This window comes from Spodoptera frugiperda, chromosome 10 (assembly GCF_023101765.2).
Source record: "Spodoptera frugiperda isolate SF20-4 chromosome 10, AGI-APGP_CSIRO_Sfru_2.0, whole genome shotgun sequence".
NCBI lineage: Eukaryota > Metazoa > Arthropoda > Insecta > Lepidoptera > Noctuidae > Spodoptera > Spodoptera frugiperda.
The window spans coordinates 40,756-60,028 of NC_064221.1; the positions used below are offsets into that span (position 1 = coordinate 40,756).

Consider the following 19,273-nt stretch of genomic DNA (forward strand, 5'->3'; position numbering starts at 1 on the left):
TTATACGCAGCTGTCTTTATTAACTCTTTATGAAGACTAACAGACTGTAGTTCTTCCGGTATAACAAACACTTTTTCATCTTTTGTTGTTATTGAGGTTACACAACAGACATTTGATTTCCCATCACTCGCTGGCATTAAAGCAAATTCGAAACGTAGCTGATCCATATTTTGCTTTATTTATTTAGGTATTTCAATAAACAAGATTGTCGTTTTATAAGATTATTCTCTAATTATAGGTTTGAAGAATAAACTTGCGTTGCTCTGTAAATGAAGAATTTTATTTTTACACATTTTATAACAAAAATAACATCTTAAAACTTACATTGATTCATTTACAAGTGCATAACAAAATCAAAATCAACCTGTAAATGAAGAAACGACAATTAAAGTTTATTCTTAGATATCTCTTTCTTCACAATTGTGAGTTACATTTTAAATAAAGAAATATTTAACTAAAATAACATCCATCTTTTCTTTAATAGAAAAATAATCTTGACACCCAATGTCACATTTACCACAAACAAAATAGTTTCATAAAATAAAATAAAATAGGTTTCATTCAAACTAAAAATTAAAGAAAATAGTATAGTATTTTACTTTACATACATATCGACGCCTCGGACGAGGACCCCTACATGTGTACGTACCACGCGCTGTGCAGCGGCCACTGTGGGTCACTGCTCGATGCTGAACTGTGTGTGTGTGTGTGGCAGGTCAGAAAGACTTCAAGTGTCCCGGCATCAGCGCGCGCTGCGAGACGCCGGTGGACGGGCAGTTCACGTGCGTGCCCGTGCAACACTTCTGTGACGGCGAGCGACACTGCCCCGACGCCAGCGACGAGTGGGACATCTGCGACAACAGTACGTAGCCTGGTATACGCTCGCTCTGTCTGGCGAACTGAAGCCGTGTCTGTTGCAATAGTCCGCTCAAATCACATCAAAATGTAGGAGTGACAGGTTACATCTTTCCGGAGTAGGGAATTGTTCAAAACAACCTTATAAAGTAAATGTAAATAGACTCATGAATACTGAGTCGAAGATCACAGAACCGGTGGCAGCATTGTATGTGGCGGTGGTTACACAGTCTAAGATCCCACATAAGAACGACCTTCACCGATCTGTCAACCAGGTGAAAATTATATTTTAAAGATTAAAATATGTTTGTGAATGTATATTAATAAGGTTGCCATTATAAAAATGGTCATGGCTATGATTAATTAAAACTTCAAAGCCTAGCTACCGTTATTTATGATCAGATTTTCTTAGGCAACCTTAAACTACTCTACTCGCTATATTTTTACCTACATTTTTATATAAACATATGTTGGTAAACAGATGAGCGCAATCACTGATATCAATTTACCTGTTTGTACCTGGCTACCAGATTAAAGGGACCAGAAAAAGGTAGGCAACCGATCGACTGCATATAGCAGATGTAGTATACTTTCAATTAGACTATGAGTCGTTTGGCCGACAAGACAGTCAATTTTGAAAAAAAAATACTTTTTTATAATTTTAATTAATCATAGCCATGACCATTTTTATAATGGCAACCTTATTAATATACATTCACAAACATATTTTAATCTTTAAAATATAATTTTCACCTGGTTGACAGATCGGTGAAGGTCGTTCTTATGTGGGATCCTCTACTAACACGGTACGGTACGTAGTACGGTACGTACGTAACGGTACGTTATGCGCAGTGACGGAGACGTGCGCGGCGCTGCAGTGCGAGGAGGGGTGCCGGGCCACGCACGGCGGGCCGGCCTGCTACTGCCGCGCCGGGTACGAGCCGGACGCCGGCGGCCGCTGCCGGGACGCGGACGAGTGCGCGCGCGACGACACGTGCGCGCAGCTGTGCCACAACACGGTCGGCTCCTACACGTGCAGCTGCGCGCCCGGCTACCGGCTGCAGGACGGCCGCGACTGCGTGCCCGTCAACGGTGAGTGCCGCTTCGGCCGGCGGCTGAGTGCGGGGTGAGTGAGTGACCGAGAGGACGCGCCCTGTGCAGAGCCGGAGGGCGAGCCGCTGTCGCTGCTGGTGGTGACGGCGAGCGACGTGCGGCGCGTGTGGCCGGGCGACGACGCGCCGCAGTGGCCGCGCACGCGCACGCGCCTGGCCGCGCTCAACGTGCGCGCCATCGACATCCTCTACTCCAACCGGTATGGGCGCTTACATTATAAATGTTTGTAGCGTAGTGTAGCCGTGTAACGGTGGGGGTGTGCAGGAGCGTGTGCTACGTGCACCACAACCTGAGCTCGGCCGACATCGTGTGCGCGGCGGCGGACGACCTGGCGCGGCGGCGCGTGCTGGCGCGGCCCGCGCTGTTCCCCGACGTGGCCGGCGTCAGCCACCTGGCCGCCGACTGGGTGGCCGGCAACTGGTACCTGGTGGACGGCGCGCGCGAGGCGCTGTACGCCTGCACGCGCGACCTGCAGCACTGCCGCCTGCTGGTGGAGGGCGCGCTGGGCAAGGTGCACGGCTTCGCGCTGGACCCCGCCGCCGGCCTCATGTTCTGGACGGTGTGGGGCGCCGCGCCCCCGGCCGTGGAGCGCGCCTCGCTGGCGGGCGCGGACCGCGCCCCCGTGGCGGCGCTGAAGCTGGTGTACCCGTCGGCGCTGACGCTGGAGCCGGCGGCGCGCACGCTGTACTGGGCCGACGCCTACCTCGACTGCGTGGAGCGCGCCGACTACAGCGGCGCCAACCGACGCACGCTGCGCCGCGGATACGCGGTCCGTAACGAGCCAATACTTGCCGCGCTTGTGTTAATTACATGTTTTGTAATGAATATAATACATAAACAATGTTTATGATGTTTGTTTTGTAAAACAAAGTTTGCCGTGTGCAGAGTCAGGAGCTACATCACATCGCGGCGCTGGGCGGCGTGCTGTACCTGCCCAGCTGGAGGAACTCCAGCCTGCTGCTGGCGGGGCGCGGGGGCGCGCGCAGCGTGGCGCTGGACGCGCGCCCCACCGCCGCGCTGGTGTTCCACCGCGCGCGCCAGCCGCGCAGCGTGCACCCGTGCAGCCTGCACAACGGCGGCTGCGCGCACCTGTGCATCACGGCCTACGACGGACACGCGGCGCGCGCGCACTGCGCCTGCCGGCACGGCTGGCGCCTGGCGGGGCGCGGGGCTGCGAGCGCGCGCACGAGGACGCGTACCTGGTGCTGGCGCGCGGCGCGCCGCCGCTGGTGGTGGCGCTGGCGCTGCGGCCGCGCGGCGGGGAGGCGGCGGCGCCGGCCACGGACGCGGCGCGGCCCACGGCGGCCGACGTGGACACGCGCGACGGGCTGCTGTACTACTGCGACGTGCACCGCTACCAGATCGTGCGCCAGCGCCTCGACGGCAGCGGCCGCGAGCTCTTCGCCGGCCGCGACGTCGACAACTGCGAGGGACTCGCCGTCGACTGGATGGGTGAGCGCCACGACATTTATCATATTCATGTACAAATTATTTGTACACATTGAAAAGATCTACAGGAAACTCCGCGATGGTATAATTATGTCTATCTGCACAATGATACATTATATAATAGTGTCAATGTAACTTGGCGCGTCTGAAGTTAGGCTTTGCGAACTTCGCGCAGGTACATTCGTGAAGAATTATTTTTTATAAACCTACTATGTATGTACTATGTACTAATAAAAATTCCCTAATCAGTGACGAAGTACAAATAAACCAAATATTAAACTTAAACACTAAACAAAAACTAACGAAACATACTAAACTAACACACAGTAATAACGAAATACGAAAAGTTTTGCAACCGACTGCACTCAAGGCAGAGATAGCGACACTAACACGACACCGATGCTAATGTGTGACAGAGACAAGACATATTACCGGGTACCGAGTATTGCCGAAAAAGCACGAAGATTCACGAAGTAACCAAAAAGGGATGTCCAAGTGACAAAAATATATTTATTTTCAATGTTATATTGATGTTTTAAATTTTTAAACAGTCGTTACTCAAATAGTCGTCAATGATAACTGATATTCAAATAAATCATCTTATTTCGTTTAATATTATATATAAAAAAAAAAACAATAAACTCTAAATAAAAATATCGATTGCGATATTTGATCGATAAAAGGTCAATTGTATTTAGACATGGTCAATCTCTAGCCTAGATCGCCGCCCCCCGCACCCCGCCTCATGCCACCATTTGGTTCTAAAATAGACTTACTGCGCAGCCTTCTGCACGAAGTTCAGACGCGCCAAGTTACGTTGACGGTATTGTACAGTGATTGAATAAATACCTCGTTTGCTCGCAGGGCGCAACCTGTACTGGACGGACGACGCGCTGGGCACGGTGAGCGTGGCGCGGCTGGACGCGCCCGACGTGCGGCGCGTGCTGGTGCGCGAGCGCGACTACCAGCACTACCACCCGCGCGCCATCGCGCTGCAGCCCGCCAACGGGTACGTAGCCGGCACACAGCCGGCACACAGCCGGTACATAGGTACATACATAGACTCACTCGGCCGTGTTGCAGCACCATGTTCTGGTCGGTGTGGGCGGGCGCGGGCGGCGGCGCGGCGCGCCTGGAGACGGCGCACATGGACGGCGGCGCGCGCCGCACGCTGCTGGCCGACGGCCTGCACTGGCCGGCCGGGCTCGCGCTGTCCGACGACGGCTACCTGTACTGGTGAGTACATGGTCACATGGTACAGTCCCCGCTACATGCACCGAGTACTGTACTGTGTGTGTGTGCAGGTGCGACACGTTCCTGAACCGCGTGGAGCGCCTGGAGCTGCGCTCGGGGCGCCGCCAGCTGGTGACGGCGGACGCGGTCAAACCGTACGGCCTGGCGCTGTATGAGGGTCGGTGCCGGAACCAACATATTATACTTTCATTATCATTCAGTATTTCCAATGATTTCATTCATACATTTGATCATATGCTACATCTTCGATGCATTCTATAATTTTTTACAGAAATAAGTGTACTATTTAACGCCAAAATATGTCATGACATGACTGCACGGTTGGCGTGATGGCTGGGCAACCGACTGCCGCGCAGCGTGTACAATACAATACGGCAGTTGACCGTAATATGTCAAAAAATATATTATGTATATTAAACCGTATGGCTGGTGAGATACCTTCAATACTTATGGAGAGTACTCGGTACTCGATTCTCATTAACTTGGTAAAACATTAAAACAAAAGTCTCTAAAAATAAGTGAAATTGGGATAGGTCTCGATGTAGGTAGCAACAGCTGCACAGTGTAGGTACCTATGTATTCTGTGTTGATAGCGCGCTGCGCGACCCGTGCGTCCGCGCGGTGTCTAAGTATTCCGCAGTTAAATAAATAAATACTGGACTTTCGGTGTACTGTGTACGAAGTTTACTAAGAAGTTATTTAATATTTCATTTTTATGTTATTTTATTTCATCATATATGTTCGCATACTATCACGTCCTCAAATATTGAAGGTATCTCACCAGTCACCCCGTATATATAAAATTTGTGACATATCGCGGTCTACTGCCGTAGTGTATAGGACGAGACGACAGAGTGTGTGTGTGTGTGTGTGGCAGGCGCCGTGTACTGGAGCGAGCACGGCACGGGCGCGGTGCGGCGGCGCGACGCGGACGGCAACGTCACGGAGCTGTACCGGCTGCCGCCGCCGCTGTACGGGCTGCGGCTCGTGGCCGGCTCGGCGCGCGGCGGACGCAACGCCTGCGCGCGCGGCGGGGCTGCGCCGAGCTGTGCCTGGCCACGCCCGCCGGCCGCGCCTGCGCCTGCGCCGACGGCCGCGAGCCGGCCCCGCTGGCGCCGCACGAGTGCCGCGCGGCGCCGGCGCCCCGCCGCCCGGCGCCCTGCCCGCCCGACACCTTCGCCTGCCGGAACGGGTGCGTCACGGGATCGGGATACGGGATCATGTTGAGTTGAGGGGGCTAAAAAAGTAGAATCTGAAATAGGGAAACATAATTTCCTGCTTGAGATCTGAAAATTATACACAAGTACAGAGAACACAGACATTTCATCAAATCAAAACATAATTATTTTTGAGAAAGTATCTCTTTTCTTAGCTGTGAAGCTAGTGTCATCCATATTTACGGGCCGAGGCCAAGTAAATACAGGTGTGGTGAGTAGGGTTAGGTGTTTGTGGGTGTCGTTTGGTGATTAATCTCGTTGTCTTCTATCTGCATGAACTTTCTGACTATTCTACAGGTATTTAGGATTGCTGCTTTTTGGAGGGTTATATACAATGTTTCTTTTAGGTCTAATAATTTGAGGCTATGGAGAAGATGATTTGGAATTACACCTGTGGTGGAGAGAACTATGGGGACTACATAAACTTTATTTTGCTTCCAAATTCTTGTGACCTCATCTTTGAGTTCTGCATATTTTGTAATTTTTTCGGTAATTGTTTTTTGTATGTTGTGGGTGTTTGGTACTGCGATATCTATTAAGTAAGTTATTTTATTGATTTTGTCCTGTAGTGTTATGTCCGGTCTATTGTAATGTATTGTCCTGTCGGTAAGTATGGCGCGGTCGTAGTAGAGTTTGTGTGTGCTGTTTTCTAGAACGGTTTCTGGCGTGTATTTGTAGTATGGTGTGTTTGTGTTTTGTATGAGTGTGTATTTGAGTGCAAGTTTTTGGTGAATGACGTTTACTATCTGGTTGTGTCTGTGTGTGTAATCGGTTTGTGTGAGTGTTGTGCAGGCTCCTGTTATATGTTGTATAGTTTCTGGCTGTAGGTGACATTTGCGACATTTATCGTTAGTTACTGTAGGGTCTTTAATAATGAATTTCCTGTAGTTTTTAGTGTTAATAATTTGGTCCTGAATAGCTATAATAAATCCTTCGGTTTCTGGGAATAAATTTCCTATTTTTAGCCACTTATTCGAGGCGATGGTGTTTACGTGGGCTTGTTCTAAGTCATGCGGATGTCGGCCATGGAGGACTTTTCTTTTCCAGGCTTCTATCTTTTCTTTCTGCGGATCAATTTCGTTGGAGTTTTCTACATCTATTGGTTCATTTAGGTTAAGGGGTGTGTAATTGAAATCGTTGTTGACTACAGCTTTATGGATATCACTAGTTTGAGATTTCAAGTGGAAAAATGATTTTAATTTGCGGATTTGCTTTTGCCAGAGCTGATAGATGTCTATTAAGCCTCTCCCACCATTTTGTCTTTTAATGGTGAGCCTCTCTATTGCCGATTTTGGATGTAAATTATTATGTTTGGTGAGTGTAGTGCGTGTTGTGCGTTCTAGTTGTTCTGCGTCGGTTTTCGTCCATTTAATGACACCGAAAGAATAGGTTAACACCGGAACAGCGAAAGTGTTAATGGCTTTAATAAGATGTTTTCCCGAAAGTTGTGTTTTACATATTGCGTTTAATCGTCTTCTGTATTCGGCAGTGAGTGTATTTTTTATTTTTACGTGGTCTAATCCTTTAAGTTGTGTGTAGCCTAAATACTTATATAAGTCGGTCTGTTCCATTGCTGTTATAGTGTCTCTGTCATTAACTACATAGTCGCCAGGCCGTATTTTGCCTCGTATAATGTGTAAAGTCTTACATTTGTCTAAACCAAATTCCATATTAATGTCCTTGCTAAAAGTTGCTGTTATGTCTATTAGATTTTTCATTTCTTTTTCTGATTTAGCGTACAGTTTAATGTCATCCATATATACTAGATGTGAGACTATTGTTTCTTCAGAGTTATGTTTGAGGCAATATCCGGCATGGCAACGCTGCAGCAAATGAGAGAGAGGATTCAGGGCGAGGCAGAACCACAAGGGGCTTAGGGAGTCTCCTTGGTAGATACCTTTCTTGATATTTATCTGTCGTGTAATGATGTTATTGTTGGTAGTATTAATCAGTAGTGTAGTTTTCCAATGAGGCATTATGTTACGAAGAAAATCTATAATTTTATTATTTATTTTATATATCTCTAATATTTGTATCAACCAAGAATGTGGGACACTATCAAAGGCTTTTTTATAGTCAATGTAAGTACAATGAAGATTTCTATTTTTGGATGTGGCGTGTTTGTGTATAGTGGAATCGATGATTAATTGTTCTTTGCACCCCATGTGGCCTCGCCTGCATCCCTTCTGTTCCTCTGCCATTATTTTATGTCGTTCTATGTGTGAATTAATTTTGATTGTAATAGCTGATGTGAGTATTTTGTAAATTGTGGGTAAACAGGTGATAGGTCTGTACTGTGAAGGCTGTGGTGAATGTTTAGCTTTGGGTAACATGTACGTTATTCCTGTCGCTATGAATTCCGGTATTCTTTGCTTACCTAAGACTATTTCAGTTAAATTTTTAGCTATGTGTTTATGTAGGATAGTTAATTTCTTATACCAAAAATTATGTACTTTGTCTATTCCAGGGGATTTCCAGTTATGTAGTCTAGCTGTTACGTTTGCAATATCAGATTCTGTGATTTCTATAAATTCCATTTCATCTATACCTATCCACTTTGTTTCTTCCTCTGTTACCCAAGCAGCTCTATCATTATGATTAACTGATTCTTCCCAAATTCCCGCCCAAAATGCTTCTAGTTGTTCTTTTGATGGTGTCGTGTTCTGGTCGTCTGTTATGTTGGTGTGTGATGTATTTAGTTTTCTGTAGAATATTTTTTCGTTTGTTGTAAATATGGTGTTATCATTTCTGCGTTGTTGTGCTTTTTTGTATCTTCTAAGTCTGTGTACTTTTAGTGCTAGCTTTTGTTTCAGTGTATCTAAGAATTCCTCGGGTGTACGGTTGTCATTTTCGTGTCTGGTGTGTATGCGTGTGTTTTTAAAAATTGCCTCTACTTTTCTGACTACTTTATGTGATCTATTGTTATTAATGTATTGTGTAAGTCTACCACAATCTGCTCTTAATTTTTCTATACCTTTTTCTAATCTTTGTTGCCATGGTGGCTTAATGCTGGTCCTTGGCCTTCTGTTTCCTGTTTCTCCTGTTATTTTAAAATTTAGTTCTTCCGATATGACTAAAGCTGTACAGTATATAATAGTGTGTAAGTCTGTAAGTTGGGCTTCTTCTGAGATAAAATGTGCGATAATACTTTCATTAAACAAATTGACTAACCGAAAAAGGTTACGATTATACGGGAGCTTTGGTAATTTTGGTCGTGATGTGGGATCCATACCTGAGTATTGTGTGAGTGTCGTTTTGAACTTGTCGTATATTTGTTGTGTGTATTCTTCTGTGACTGTCGCTTGTTCTACTGGGGTTAAGGTGTCGATATCATTTTCTAGGGTTAATGTGATAGAGTCTGTTTGTGTAGATGAGTGTGTTGTTTGTGTGTAGTTATATGGTTGTGATTGCGTGTTAAGAGGTTGTGTTTGAGTGAACGGGTGTGTTTGTTGATCGTTTGTTTGTATGTTTTGCGGACTCGATGTTGTGACTTGACTATTTTCTGATTCTGCTTCTAGTTGTTGCCGTATTTCTTCTTTTATTTGGTCTATAATTTGTGGGGATAAGAGATTATTTCTAACTATTGTTCTTCTTTGGTCTGAAATTCGCTGTTCGGATACATTAACATCAGGATATTGTCGGCAGAAGAGTTCATGCAAGACTTTTCTGTAAATGGTCATGTCAGTTTCTAATTTCGTGATGTAGAAGTAAGTTCGCATGATGAATATGTTTACTTCTTTACTCCACTTCATGCGAACTCTAGGTTTTCCAGCCTTGGTGGACGCGGGTAGAAAGGCATTTGCCCCCCGCGCAACATCCAAGGCCGGAGTAAGTGAAACGGTGTGAGAAACTGGTGACGACGGTATGGATGGTGATGAGGATCTAGATGGTGTGTATGATATGGTACTGGGGCTATATGGCTCCAGTGGTGTGTTTGATCTATTTGATTGTGTGTCACCGTCGTCACTGATATCGGCTGTAGTATCTTTGTTGGTGGGAGCCCGCCTGCTCAACTCCGCACCACTGACGGTTCGCATGCTGAAACACCCAGCGTCAGCTCCAGGTGTGCCCCGGCGATCGCCCCCGGGCAGCGGTCCTATACGTTTCCTCTTTGAACGAGTCTCCATTTTGAATGGGTATCCAGAGCCACGTTAGCCACGCCAGTAATTTCGTAGTCGTGTGTCCGCCCCCCACGTGATCAGATGGTCGATCCGGACGTGTGGTTGTTTAGGGGCTAAACATTATTATTATTATATTTGTATTACCTACCCGTAAGTACTTAGGTATGAATAATATTATTACTACACTTCACTTCGATAAGTTTTTATTAATCAATCTTTACTTTTGAATGTAAGCATCGTAAGTATAGTATGCCCGTTAGATTGTATCCATATTTGTCGCTCGTTTTTTCTTTCTATCATAAGTAACCTACAAAAAGAAATGAAATCCCACAAAAACGTTTCATGCTAAATGTTGCCGAGACGAGACCATAGTTTGTAACACTACATGCCCAGCCCTAAATCGATAAGCCCCAATTTTATACTCAAGTTACGGGGAATACTACAGCCATAGCTCGTACTGCGTAGTTCGTAGTGCGTAGCAGAGATTTCCCGCTATAATCTCGTAGGCGTGCAAACCGTGGACGACTAGCGAGTCGGCCGCACGGAAAGAGTTTAAAAGATTGAATAGACTTTTAAGCTCAAGCCCATATTATGACGAATAGCAAAAGGTCCGTCCTAATTAATGGTGAACAAAACTCAGAGGATGGGCTTCAGAGGGATTTTGAAGAAACACAAACAATACCAGATATTTTCACTCAGTTTATATTATTAACACTCTTCCCGCTAGAGGCGTTGCTTGAACTCAACTGACTTCAGATTGACGCTGAAATTAACTAAAAATTGAGATTACGAAACCATAGCGCGATCTATCTCGATCTAAACTCCATCTATCGAGCGCCGTGACAACTTTAAATAATAATATTATTTGATGACTATGATTCCGTTACTGCTGCGAACAAATGGTGTCAACATGGCTACATGATAAATAGAGTGTGTGCGCAGGCGCTGCATCGAGGAGCAGTACGTGTGTGACGGCGACCTCGACTGCAGCGACGGCTCCGACGAGGACGCCTCGCCCAGCGGACCCTGCGGTGGGTGCAGTACTGCCTGTACTTGCATTGTAATTATATATGTGTACCTATACACGCGGCCCGTGCTCACCCTCGCTCTGTGTGCAGCCAACGTCACGTGCGCCGACGAGCAGTTCCTGCGCTGCGACTCCAACCGCTGCATCCCCAACTCGTGGGTCTGCGACGGACAGAAAGGTAAGTGTGTAAGGTAGAGAGAGTGGTGGGGGGGCGCCAGTGACCGAGGTGTCTGCCGCAGACTGCAACGACGGCGCGGACGAGGCGGCGGCGGCGTGCGCGCTGCGCGGCTGCCGCGCGGCGCAGTTCCAGTGCGCGCGCTCGCGGCGCTGCATCCCGCTGTGGTGGCGCTGCGACGGCGCGCCCGACTGCGGCCGCGGCGACGCCAGCGACGAGCAGGCGTGCGCCGCGCAGCGCTGCAGCGCCGCCATGTTCCCGTGCGACAACGGCGCCTGCCTGCCGTGGGACTACTACTGCGACGGCCACGCCGACTGCGCCGACGCCAGCGACGAGCGCGCCTGCGCAGACGTGTCCACCGCGCCGCCGCGCCGCGCGCCCGACTCCCGCCGGTGAGTGCGTTGTACTACTGCTGCGAGTAAACCGAACTCAACTCAGAGGGATCTGAACAATACACAATCCCCACTGGATACTCTCCCTCACTGTGTATTGTTTACTCACGTTCCCACTAGTGGCTTGAATTCTCAGTCGACCTCAGATTGACGCCGAACCCAACTAAATTGAGGTACCATAGCGCGATCTATCTCGACCCTGAAACACCCGACGGGTGTATCAATCAATGACGGCGCGTCTACACACCTTACACCTGAGAGTAATTTTGCAAAACTTAACTGAGTGACTACTACTGGGACAAATATAACATAAATTCTTTTCTCTTACGATATTTCTACGACCTTCTACTGACTCTCGGCAAAACTTAGTGCATGAAGAAATCCTATGGCCCGCGCAACAGTACTCGCATGTAACTTATTAGTTGTACATTTTTGTGCATCATCTAATTTGTTATTACTATGAATGAATCCAACAAATAAATCCAAAGTATTATAAAACATAAATGCCACTACTGTTCTAAATTTTGTAAACATGTCTCCAAGTAAGACACATTTAGCCGATCTGCTATAAACTAATATAAATAATGACTAATTTAATTTAAAGTCGAAATGATTGGTTTCATGTTAGAGTCTGTTCTGAATATGTACAATGCCGTGCCTGGTTTCAGTAAAAATGTGGATGTAAGCGCATGCGAGGAGCACGAGTTCCAGTGCAACAACACCGAGTGCATCAGAAAGGTAAGCGCGTCCCCGCCCCTCCCCGCGCCCCCGCCCCTCCCCGCGCCCCCGCCCGCATGCTGAGCCGCGGCGTGTGTTACAGGAGTTCCGGTGCGACGCGCACGTGGACTGCCTGGACGGGTCGGACGAGGCGGGCTGCGCGGCCAGCAACGCCAGCAGCGCCAGTCCCGGGCCGGTTGCGGGCAGCGCCAGCAGCCCGGCGCCGGCGCTGGAGTGCGCGGCGCCGGCGCTGCGCTGCGACAACGGGTCGCGCTGCGTGCCGCTGGCGCAGCAGTGCGACGGCGCGGCGGACTGCGCGGACGGCGCGGACGAGGCGGACCGCTGCGGCGAGCCCATGTGCGCGCTGGCGGCGTGCTCGCACGGCTGCCGGCCGGCGCCGGGCGGCCCCGTGTGCACGTGCCCGGCCGGCCTGGCGCTGGCCGCGGACGGCGCGTCGTGCGCGCCGCGCCGCCCGTGCGCCGCCTGGGGCGTGTGCGCGCACGGCTGCGTGCCCACCAAGGCGGGCCACAAGTGCACCTGCGACCCCGGCTACCGCCTCGCCGACGACGGCTTCAGCTGCAAGAGCACGGGTGAGACTCCTCTGCTAACAGTACGAGACGATACGGTCTCCATCATTTTTATTTATTTAACGGTGAAGCAGCAGCTAGTACGCGTAATGCCTAGTCCTATACCTCGCGGTTCCTAAAATGCGATTTACTTTATAACAAGAGTTCCCCCCAGACGGCAGCACCCCGCTGCTGGTGTTCAGCAACCGGCACGAGGTGCGCGGCGTGGAGCTGCCGGCGCTGACGGCGCGGCCGCTCATCTCCTCGCTCAAGAACACCATCGCGCTGGACTGGCGCCGCGACCCCGCCACTGGCGCCCTGCAGCTCTACTGGACCGACGTCGTCGACGACAACATCTACCGCGGCTCCATCGTCGGGAACGGTGAGTGCGTGCGCGTACACGCCGCGTACTGTCCGCGTACTGGCCGGCGGGCGTGACGTTGTATGTGTGTGTGCAGCGCTGAGCGGCATCGAGGCGGTGGTGCGGCAGGGACTGTCCACGGCCGAGGGGCTGGCGGTGGACTGGGTGGCCGGCAACCTCTACTGGGTGGAGAGCAGTCTGCACCAGATCGAGGTAACGTACGCTCCATTAACATAGGCAGCGTTGTATTGCGTGCGCAGTGGCCGACAGAGGGCAGTGTTGCAGGTGGCGCGGCTGGACGGGCAGTACCGGCGCACGCTGGTGGCGGGCGACATGGACAGCCCGCGCGCCATCGCCGTGGACCCGCGCGACGGGTACCTGTTCTGGAGCGACTGGGAGCAGGCGGCGCCGCGCATCGAGCGCGCGTCGCTGGCCGGGCGCGCGCGCCGCGTGCTCGTGCGCGTGGACGTGCTGGGCGACGGCGCCTGGCCCAACGGCATCACGCTGGACTACCGCGCGCGCCGCCTGTACTGGGTGGACGCGCGCTCCGACTCCATCCACTGCGCGGACTACGAGGGCGCCGACCACCGCGTGGTGCTGCGCGCGCACCCCGCGCTGTCGCACCCCTTCGCCGTGGTCGTGTTCGAGGCGCACGTGTACTGGACGGACTGGCGCTCCAACAGCGTGGTGCGCGCCGACAAGTGGCGCGGCGGGGACGTCACCGTGGTGCAGCGCACGCTCACGCAGCCCTTCGACGTCAAGGTGCTGCACGCCCGCCGCCAGCCGCCCGCCGCCGCCAACCCCTGCGCCGCCAACGGGGGCTGCTCGCACCTGTGCCTCATCCACTCGCCCAGAGAGCGCGACTGCGCCTGCCCGCACGTCATGCGCCTGGCGCGCGACAACGTCACCTGCGAGCGTACGTGTCCCATGCGTCGCCGCGGCCCGCCGGCGCGGGGTGAGTGTGACCGAGGGTCCTGTGTGTGCAGCGCACGAGAAGGTGCTGCTGATCGCGCGCGCCGGCGAGATCCGCGGCGTGGACCTGGAGGCGCCGCAGGTGCACATGATCCCCACCGTGTCGGGCGCGCACGTGACGGCGCCGGCCGCGCTGCAGTACGAGGCGGGCGCGCGCCGCATCTACTGGGCCGACACCGAGACCAGCGAGATCAAGAGCGCCGCGCTGACCGGCGGCGCCGTGCGCGTGCTGGCCGACAGCGGCGTGCGCCAGCCGCGCGGCTTCGCGCTGGACTGGGCGGCCGGCGTGCTGTACTACTCGTCGGGCGCCGCGCTGCTGGCCGCCAGCCTGGCCGGCGAGCACACGCTGCTGCTGCGCGAGCTCGCCAACGTGTCGGCGCTGGCCGTGGACCCGCGCCGCGGCCGCCTGTACTGGGCCGCGCAGGAGCCCGACGCCGAGCGCATCACGCAGGCCGACGGCGCCGCCGAGCACGCGCGGCCCCTGCTGGACTCGCTCACCGAGCCGCTCCTCTCCGGTGTCACCAGTGAGTGCCTCTCCCCCTCCCCCCCGCCGCACTGGTGTACGCTCGCTGACGCTGCGCTCGTGTTGTAGGTTTGTGTGTGGACCTGGACGCGGACCGGCTGTACTGGGTGAACACCGGGTCGTCGAGCATGCAGTACATCGACATCGCCACCGGTAGAGTGAGCACGGTAAGTAGTGCAGCTGCCCGCGCCGCGGCGGCGCTGCAGCGCAGTGTACGAGCCCTGTCCGCAGCTGGAGGCGGGCGCGGGCGCGCGGCCGGCGGCGCTGGAGGTGTACGGCGGCGAGCTGCTGTGGGCCGACAGCGAGGCGCAGCAGCTGCGCGCGTGCGACAAGGAGCGCTGCGCCGCGCGCACGCAGCGCACGCTGCGCGCCGCCGCGCCCGGCGTGCTGGCGCTGCGCGTGTACGACGCGGCGGTGCAGCGCGCCGTGCGCGGGCCGTGCGCCGCGCGCGCCGCGCCGTGCGCGCACGTGTGCGTGGCGGTGTCGGCCACGGCCAGCCAGTGCCGCTGCGCGACGGGCTACCGGCGCCACGGCGACGCCTGCACCCGTAAGTGCAGCATTCTTCATTCTTGACACACACCGGAACAACTACTGAACATGTACCAAGCGCAGGTTCGGTCTTGTATGGAGTACTGTTCTCAACTTTGGGACGGCTCGGCTAAATGCCAGCTCGATGCGCTAGAACACATCGAAAGGCGTGCCAAGAATCTCATCCATGATGAAGCGCTTGTTTAGGCCCGGCTTCAAAGCCGTGAACACAGGCGCAAAGTTGCAAGCCTTTCCGTATCCGATACATTTCGGAGAGTGTGCGTGGTGTGGGGGAATTACACAACTTGATTCCCCTAGTCCTTTTCATCAACGAACCACAAGACAATCGGCGAGGCGTCACCGCTTCAGAGTAAATATCCCACCCACTTGCATGAAGCGCTTTGCTTCAAGCGTCTTTGTGCGTGGAATTCTTTGCCGGAGTCTGTGTTTCCTGATGGGTATAACCTGGGTGTCTTCAAGGCCCGAGTGAATAGGTTGCTTATGGGCAGACGTGCTCCACCGTAGGCCGCATCATCACTTACCATCAGACGAGATAGCGGCCAAACGTCAACCCATTAAATGTAAAAAAAGAGATTCTCATAACGAAACCTAGTGCTTTAGAAACTTTTTTAATTATGTTGTCAATGTGTATGTCAAATAGTAGTTTAGTATCAAAAGTTACGCCCAAGTATCAACCAGCTTGTAGTCATACTTAATAGGGTTTGGCTTGCGGGTAAAGGTGCACACATAACATTTCGATACATTGAGATCCAACCTATTTTTGACGCAATAATTATGAAACCGGTTTAGATCATCCTGTAGCAGACGTGCATCTTCAATGGTTGACACGGGGGTTAAAATTTTCATGTCATCTGCATACAATACGATTTTACAGTTTTGGAAGCAAGAAACAATATCATTGACAAAGATGTTAAACAAAAGAGGTCCCAATAAGGATCCTTGTGGAACCCCCGATGGAATGTACATCGGTCGAGAGGTGTACCCACCGAGAACAACAGTCTGACATCTATTATCCACATAAGATGAGAACCATCTGTATAAGCTACCTCTCACACCAATCCGCAAAAGTTTGTTCATAAGAAGCCCATGGTCTATACGATCAAAACACTTGCTGTAGTCGGTGTATATTACGTCGACCTGAGACCTCCTGGACATATGCTCTGACAGAAAATCACTACAGACCACGAGATTAGATGTGGTGGAACTAGAAGTATTACAAAAACAAAAAAATAAACTATCAATATCTATCGCTGCTTCAATAGTTTAAAACTTAAGCACTTTTTAGACGAATACACTACTTGTAAACGATCAAGCTTAAATTATTTATATATTAGTAAGTAATATTAATAGCTTAAAAACAAAAAAAGTGTTGGTTACGACGGCATTTCTACAGTTGTTATAAAGGAGATGGCTAAATGACTGACCCAGGCATAATAACAAGAATACGAATTTGACGCTAACCCGTATCATTTAAATATTCACTTATGAATTATTTTGTGTTTAACTAATTCTTATAACTTGGTGAACAAAAATTAACAAAAAATAAGTTTCATAATTGATTTTTTTCTGTTGTGGTTTGACATGACAACACGGAAGTAGGTACTGCAAGCTATTATTAGGACATTAGTTTCCCCGAAAATCAAATCGAAATAATTAAACGAACACCAATTTTTAATAACGGTAATATAATTACTTTTTTCTGAAACCAAATAATTGTAAATGTTTTGATCGACACAAAATATATATTTTGTATAAGATTGCACAATCTTACTATATATTTTGTGTCTGTCCTTGGTTACTTTGTGTTCATTATCTAGTATAAGCAGAATTGTTTACCTATCTACCTCATATATAAATAACTTTCGGCTCAGGTACATCAAAACGCCTTGGTAAAAGTTCACAGCAATAAAGTTTTTAGTTACAGTTTGAAGTTTTTGTAACGTTGTTTGACGTAGGAGCGCTACTTTATTTTCAGGATTGCGCAGATATGCCAAGTTTCTAGACCTTCTCTGTTTGTGCAATATTCACAGACATGACCAAAGCATTCGATTGTGTAAAAACAAAAATACTCGTACTCTTAAAAAGCTTATCGTATAAGAGGAAATGTATATAATCTAATAGAATCATACCTTACAGATCGCAAACCGATATCTATCTTCTTGTAGAATTACTACATTCGGAGTACCGCAAGGTAGAGTCCTTGGGCCCTTGTTATTACTGCAATTTTTAGTTATTATTAACGACCTGCCTCACTACATCCATTATCCAATGACTTTATTCACGGACAACAGCACCGCTATTATTGAATGTCTTGATATAAAAATAAAGATGACATAAACAACACACTCTAAGCAATTATAGATTGGCTTAATAAAAATAATCTTGTCATAAATGTACAAAAAACAAAAGTCATGCATTATCACCAGCGAGTACAGCCAGCTGCCAGATAACATTACTATTGAACATGAGGAACAAAGAATACATGTGACCGCAGACCGCAGACCCATCTTGCAGAACAGTCAGTAGGGCTAAGTCTCCGTTACCGCGCACTATGATACTTTTAAACCGATTCCTGGATTCAAAGCCAGAGTGTGACGTGTTTTCGAGTGAAAGAAGATTATTTTTGTCGGAATGTTTGAAGTTTTGCGAAAGAGATGAATGAACGATTATTTAATATTTATATTAATTTTCTAAATTTTGTATATTTTTAATTTTTGTAAGGTATTGAATAGTGTCATTGGTTTGTACCGTTCGTTCTATTCAAATTAATTAATAAATATTTTTTATTTTATCTCAGAGGGTAATATCTGGTCTATTGTAGTGGACAGTTCTATCTGTTGAAATGCCTCTCCATCCATTTTGTTGTTTACTCTATTTTATATTCATTCTTTAGTGTATTCTTAATTATTGGTGTGTGTGATCCAAACCCTTCAGTTATTTGTAACCTAAATATTTATAAAAGTCATCCGGTTCCATGGCGGTGATAACGTCAATACTGTTAATATCGTAGTCGCCTGGCTTAATTTTGCCCCGAACAATGTGTATGGTTTTACATTTATCCAACCCAAACTGCATGTTGATATCTCTACTGAATTTTGAAGTAATATCTATTAGCGTATTTGTGTATCACGGAGTCTATAACTAGGTGTTCCTTGCAGCCCATGTGGCCCGGTCTACACCGTTTTTGTTCCTCTGCTACTATGTGCTGTTGTTCTATGTGTTTGTTGATTTTTGTAGTGATTGACGTTATAATTATGTAAGGTCGTGCTGTATATTGTTTTCGGCTCCGGATACCGGGGCACTTCCAGTTATGGAGTTTGCTGTGGTATTAGCTATATCAGACTCAGTAACAGTATCTGGCTGCTTCGTCTGATATCCAATCAGATGTTTCGTTGTGTTGCACTTCATCTTCCCATATACCCGACCAAAATGCCTCGCGTTGTTCTGTTGTCGGTAATTCTATGTAGTAAGTATCATGCTATGTTTCTCTTGTTTGTGCTTTTGTTCGTAGATTTCTGTAAAAAATCTTTTCGTTCATAGCAAATGTGAAATTATGATTCTTACGCTCTTGTGATTAGTAATTAGTAATGGTATAATTCTATAAGTGCTGTGCAGTCAATCAGAGTGTGTACATGTAAGGTTGGTGTATTGGGTGAGGATATTTTTATTAAGTACATTGACAAGTTGCTGTAGTTTTGGTGAGTACCTAAGCTTGGGTAGTTTTGGTCGGGCTGCCGTTGTTGTCTGCATGTGCCACGTCGGTCTCTCAGTGATGTGTACGTAGGTTCGCATGATGAATAGGTTAACTTCTGTACTCCATCTCACGCGAACTCTTGTTTTTCCGGCCTTGGTGGACGCGGGTAAATTATACACATAACACTGATATATTGTACTGTTGACGGTATTACTAGTGAGTCCCTATTGATTTTGACATTAAAGATTGTTTATTTTTAGTTATATGCTGTGAAATGATACTTTTCAT

General features: G+C 49.1%; 1 protein-coding gene across 1 annotated transcript in view; it reads left to right on the plus strand.

Annotated features, from left to right (window-relative positions):
* Positions 1-618: 618 nt before the first annotated feature.
* The window catches only part of LOC118277667 (prolow-density lipoprotein receptor-related protein 1), a 53,433-nt gene continuing 34,778 nt past the window's right edge, over positions 619-19,273 (plus strand). Inside the window, 23 exon segments of the mRNA XM_050696396.1 lie at positions 619-641; positions 716-862; positions 1,708-1,947; positions 2,017-2,167; positions 2,233-2,737; positions 2,854-3,136; positions 3,139-3,420; positions 4,282-4,426; positions 4,501-4,653; positions 4,722-4,828; positions 5,549-5,695; positions 5,698-5,863; positions 10,952-11,040; positions 11,128-11,214; positions 11,276-11,603; positions 12,272-12,341; positions 12,424-12,910; positions 13,062-13,268; positions 13,345-13,460; positions 13,533-14,163; positions 14,234-14,743; positions 14,812-14,909; positions 14,974-15,289. Coding sequence (XP_050552353.1) covers positions 638-641; positions 716-862; positions 1,708-1,947; positions 2,017-2,167; positions 2,233-2,737; positions 2,854-3,136; positions 3,139-3,420; positions 4,282-4,426; positions 4,501-4,653; positions 4,722-4,828; positions 5,549-5,695; positions 5,698-5,863; positions 10,952-11,040; positions 11,128-11,214; positions 11,276-11,603; positions 12,272-12,341; positions 12,424-12,910; positions 13,062-13,268; positions 13,345-13,460; positions 13,533-14,163; positions 14,234-14,743; positions 14,812-14,909; positions 14,974-15,289 — 5,269 coding nt within the window. The 5' untranslated portion in view covers positions 619-637.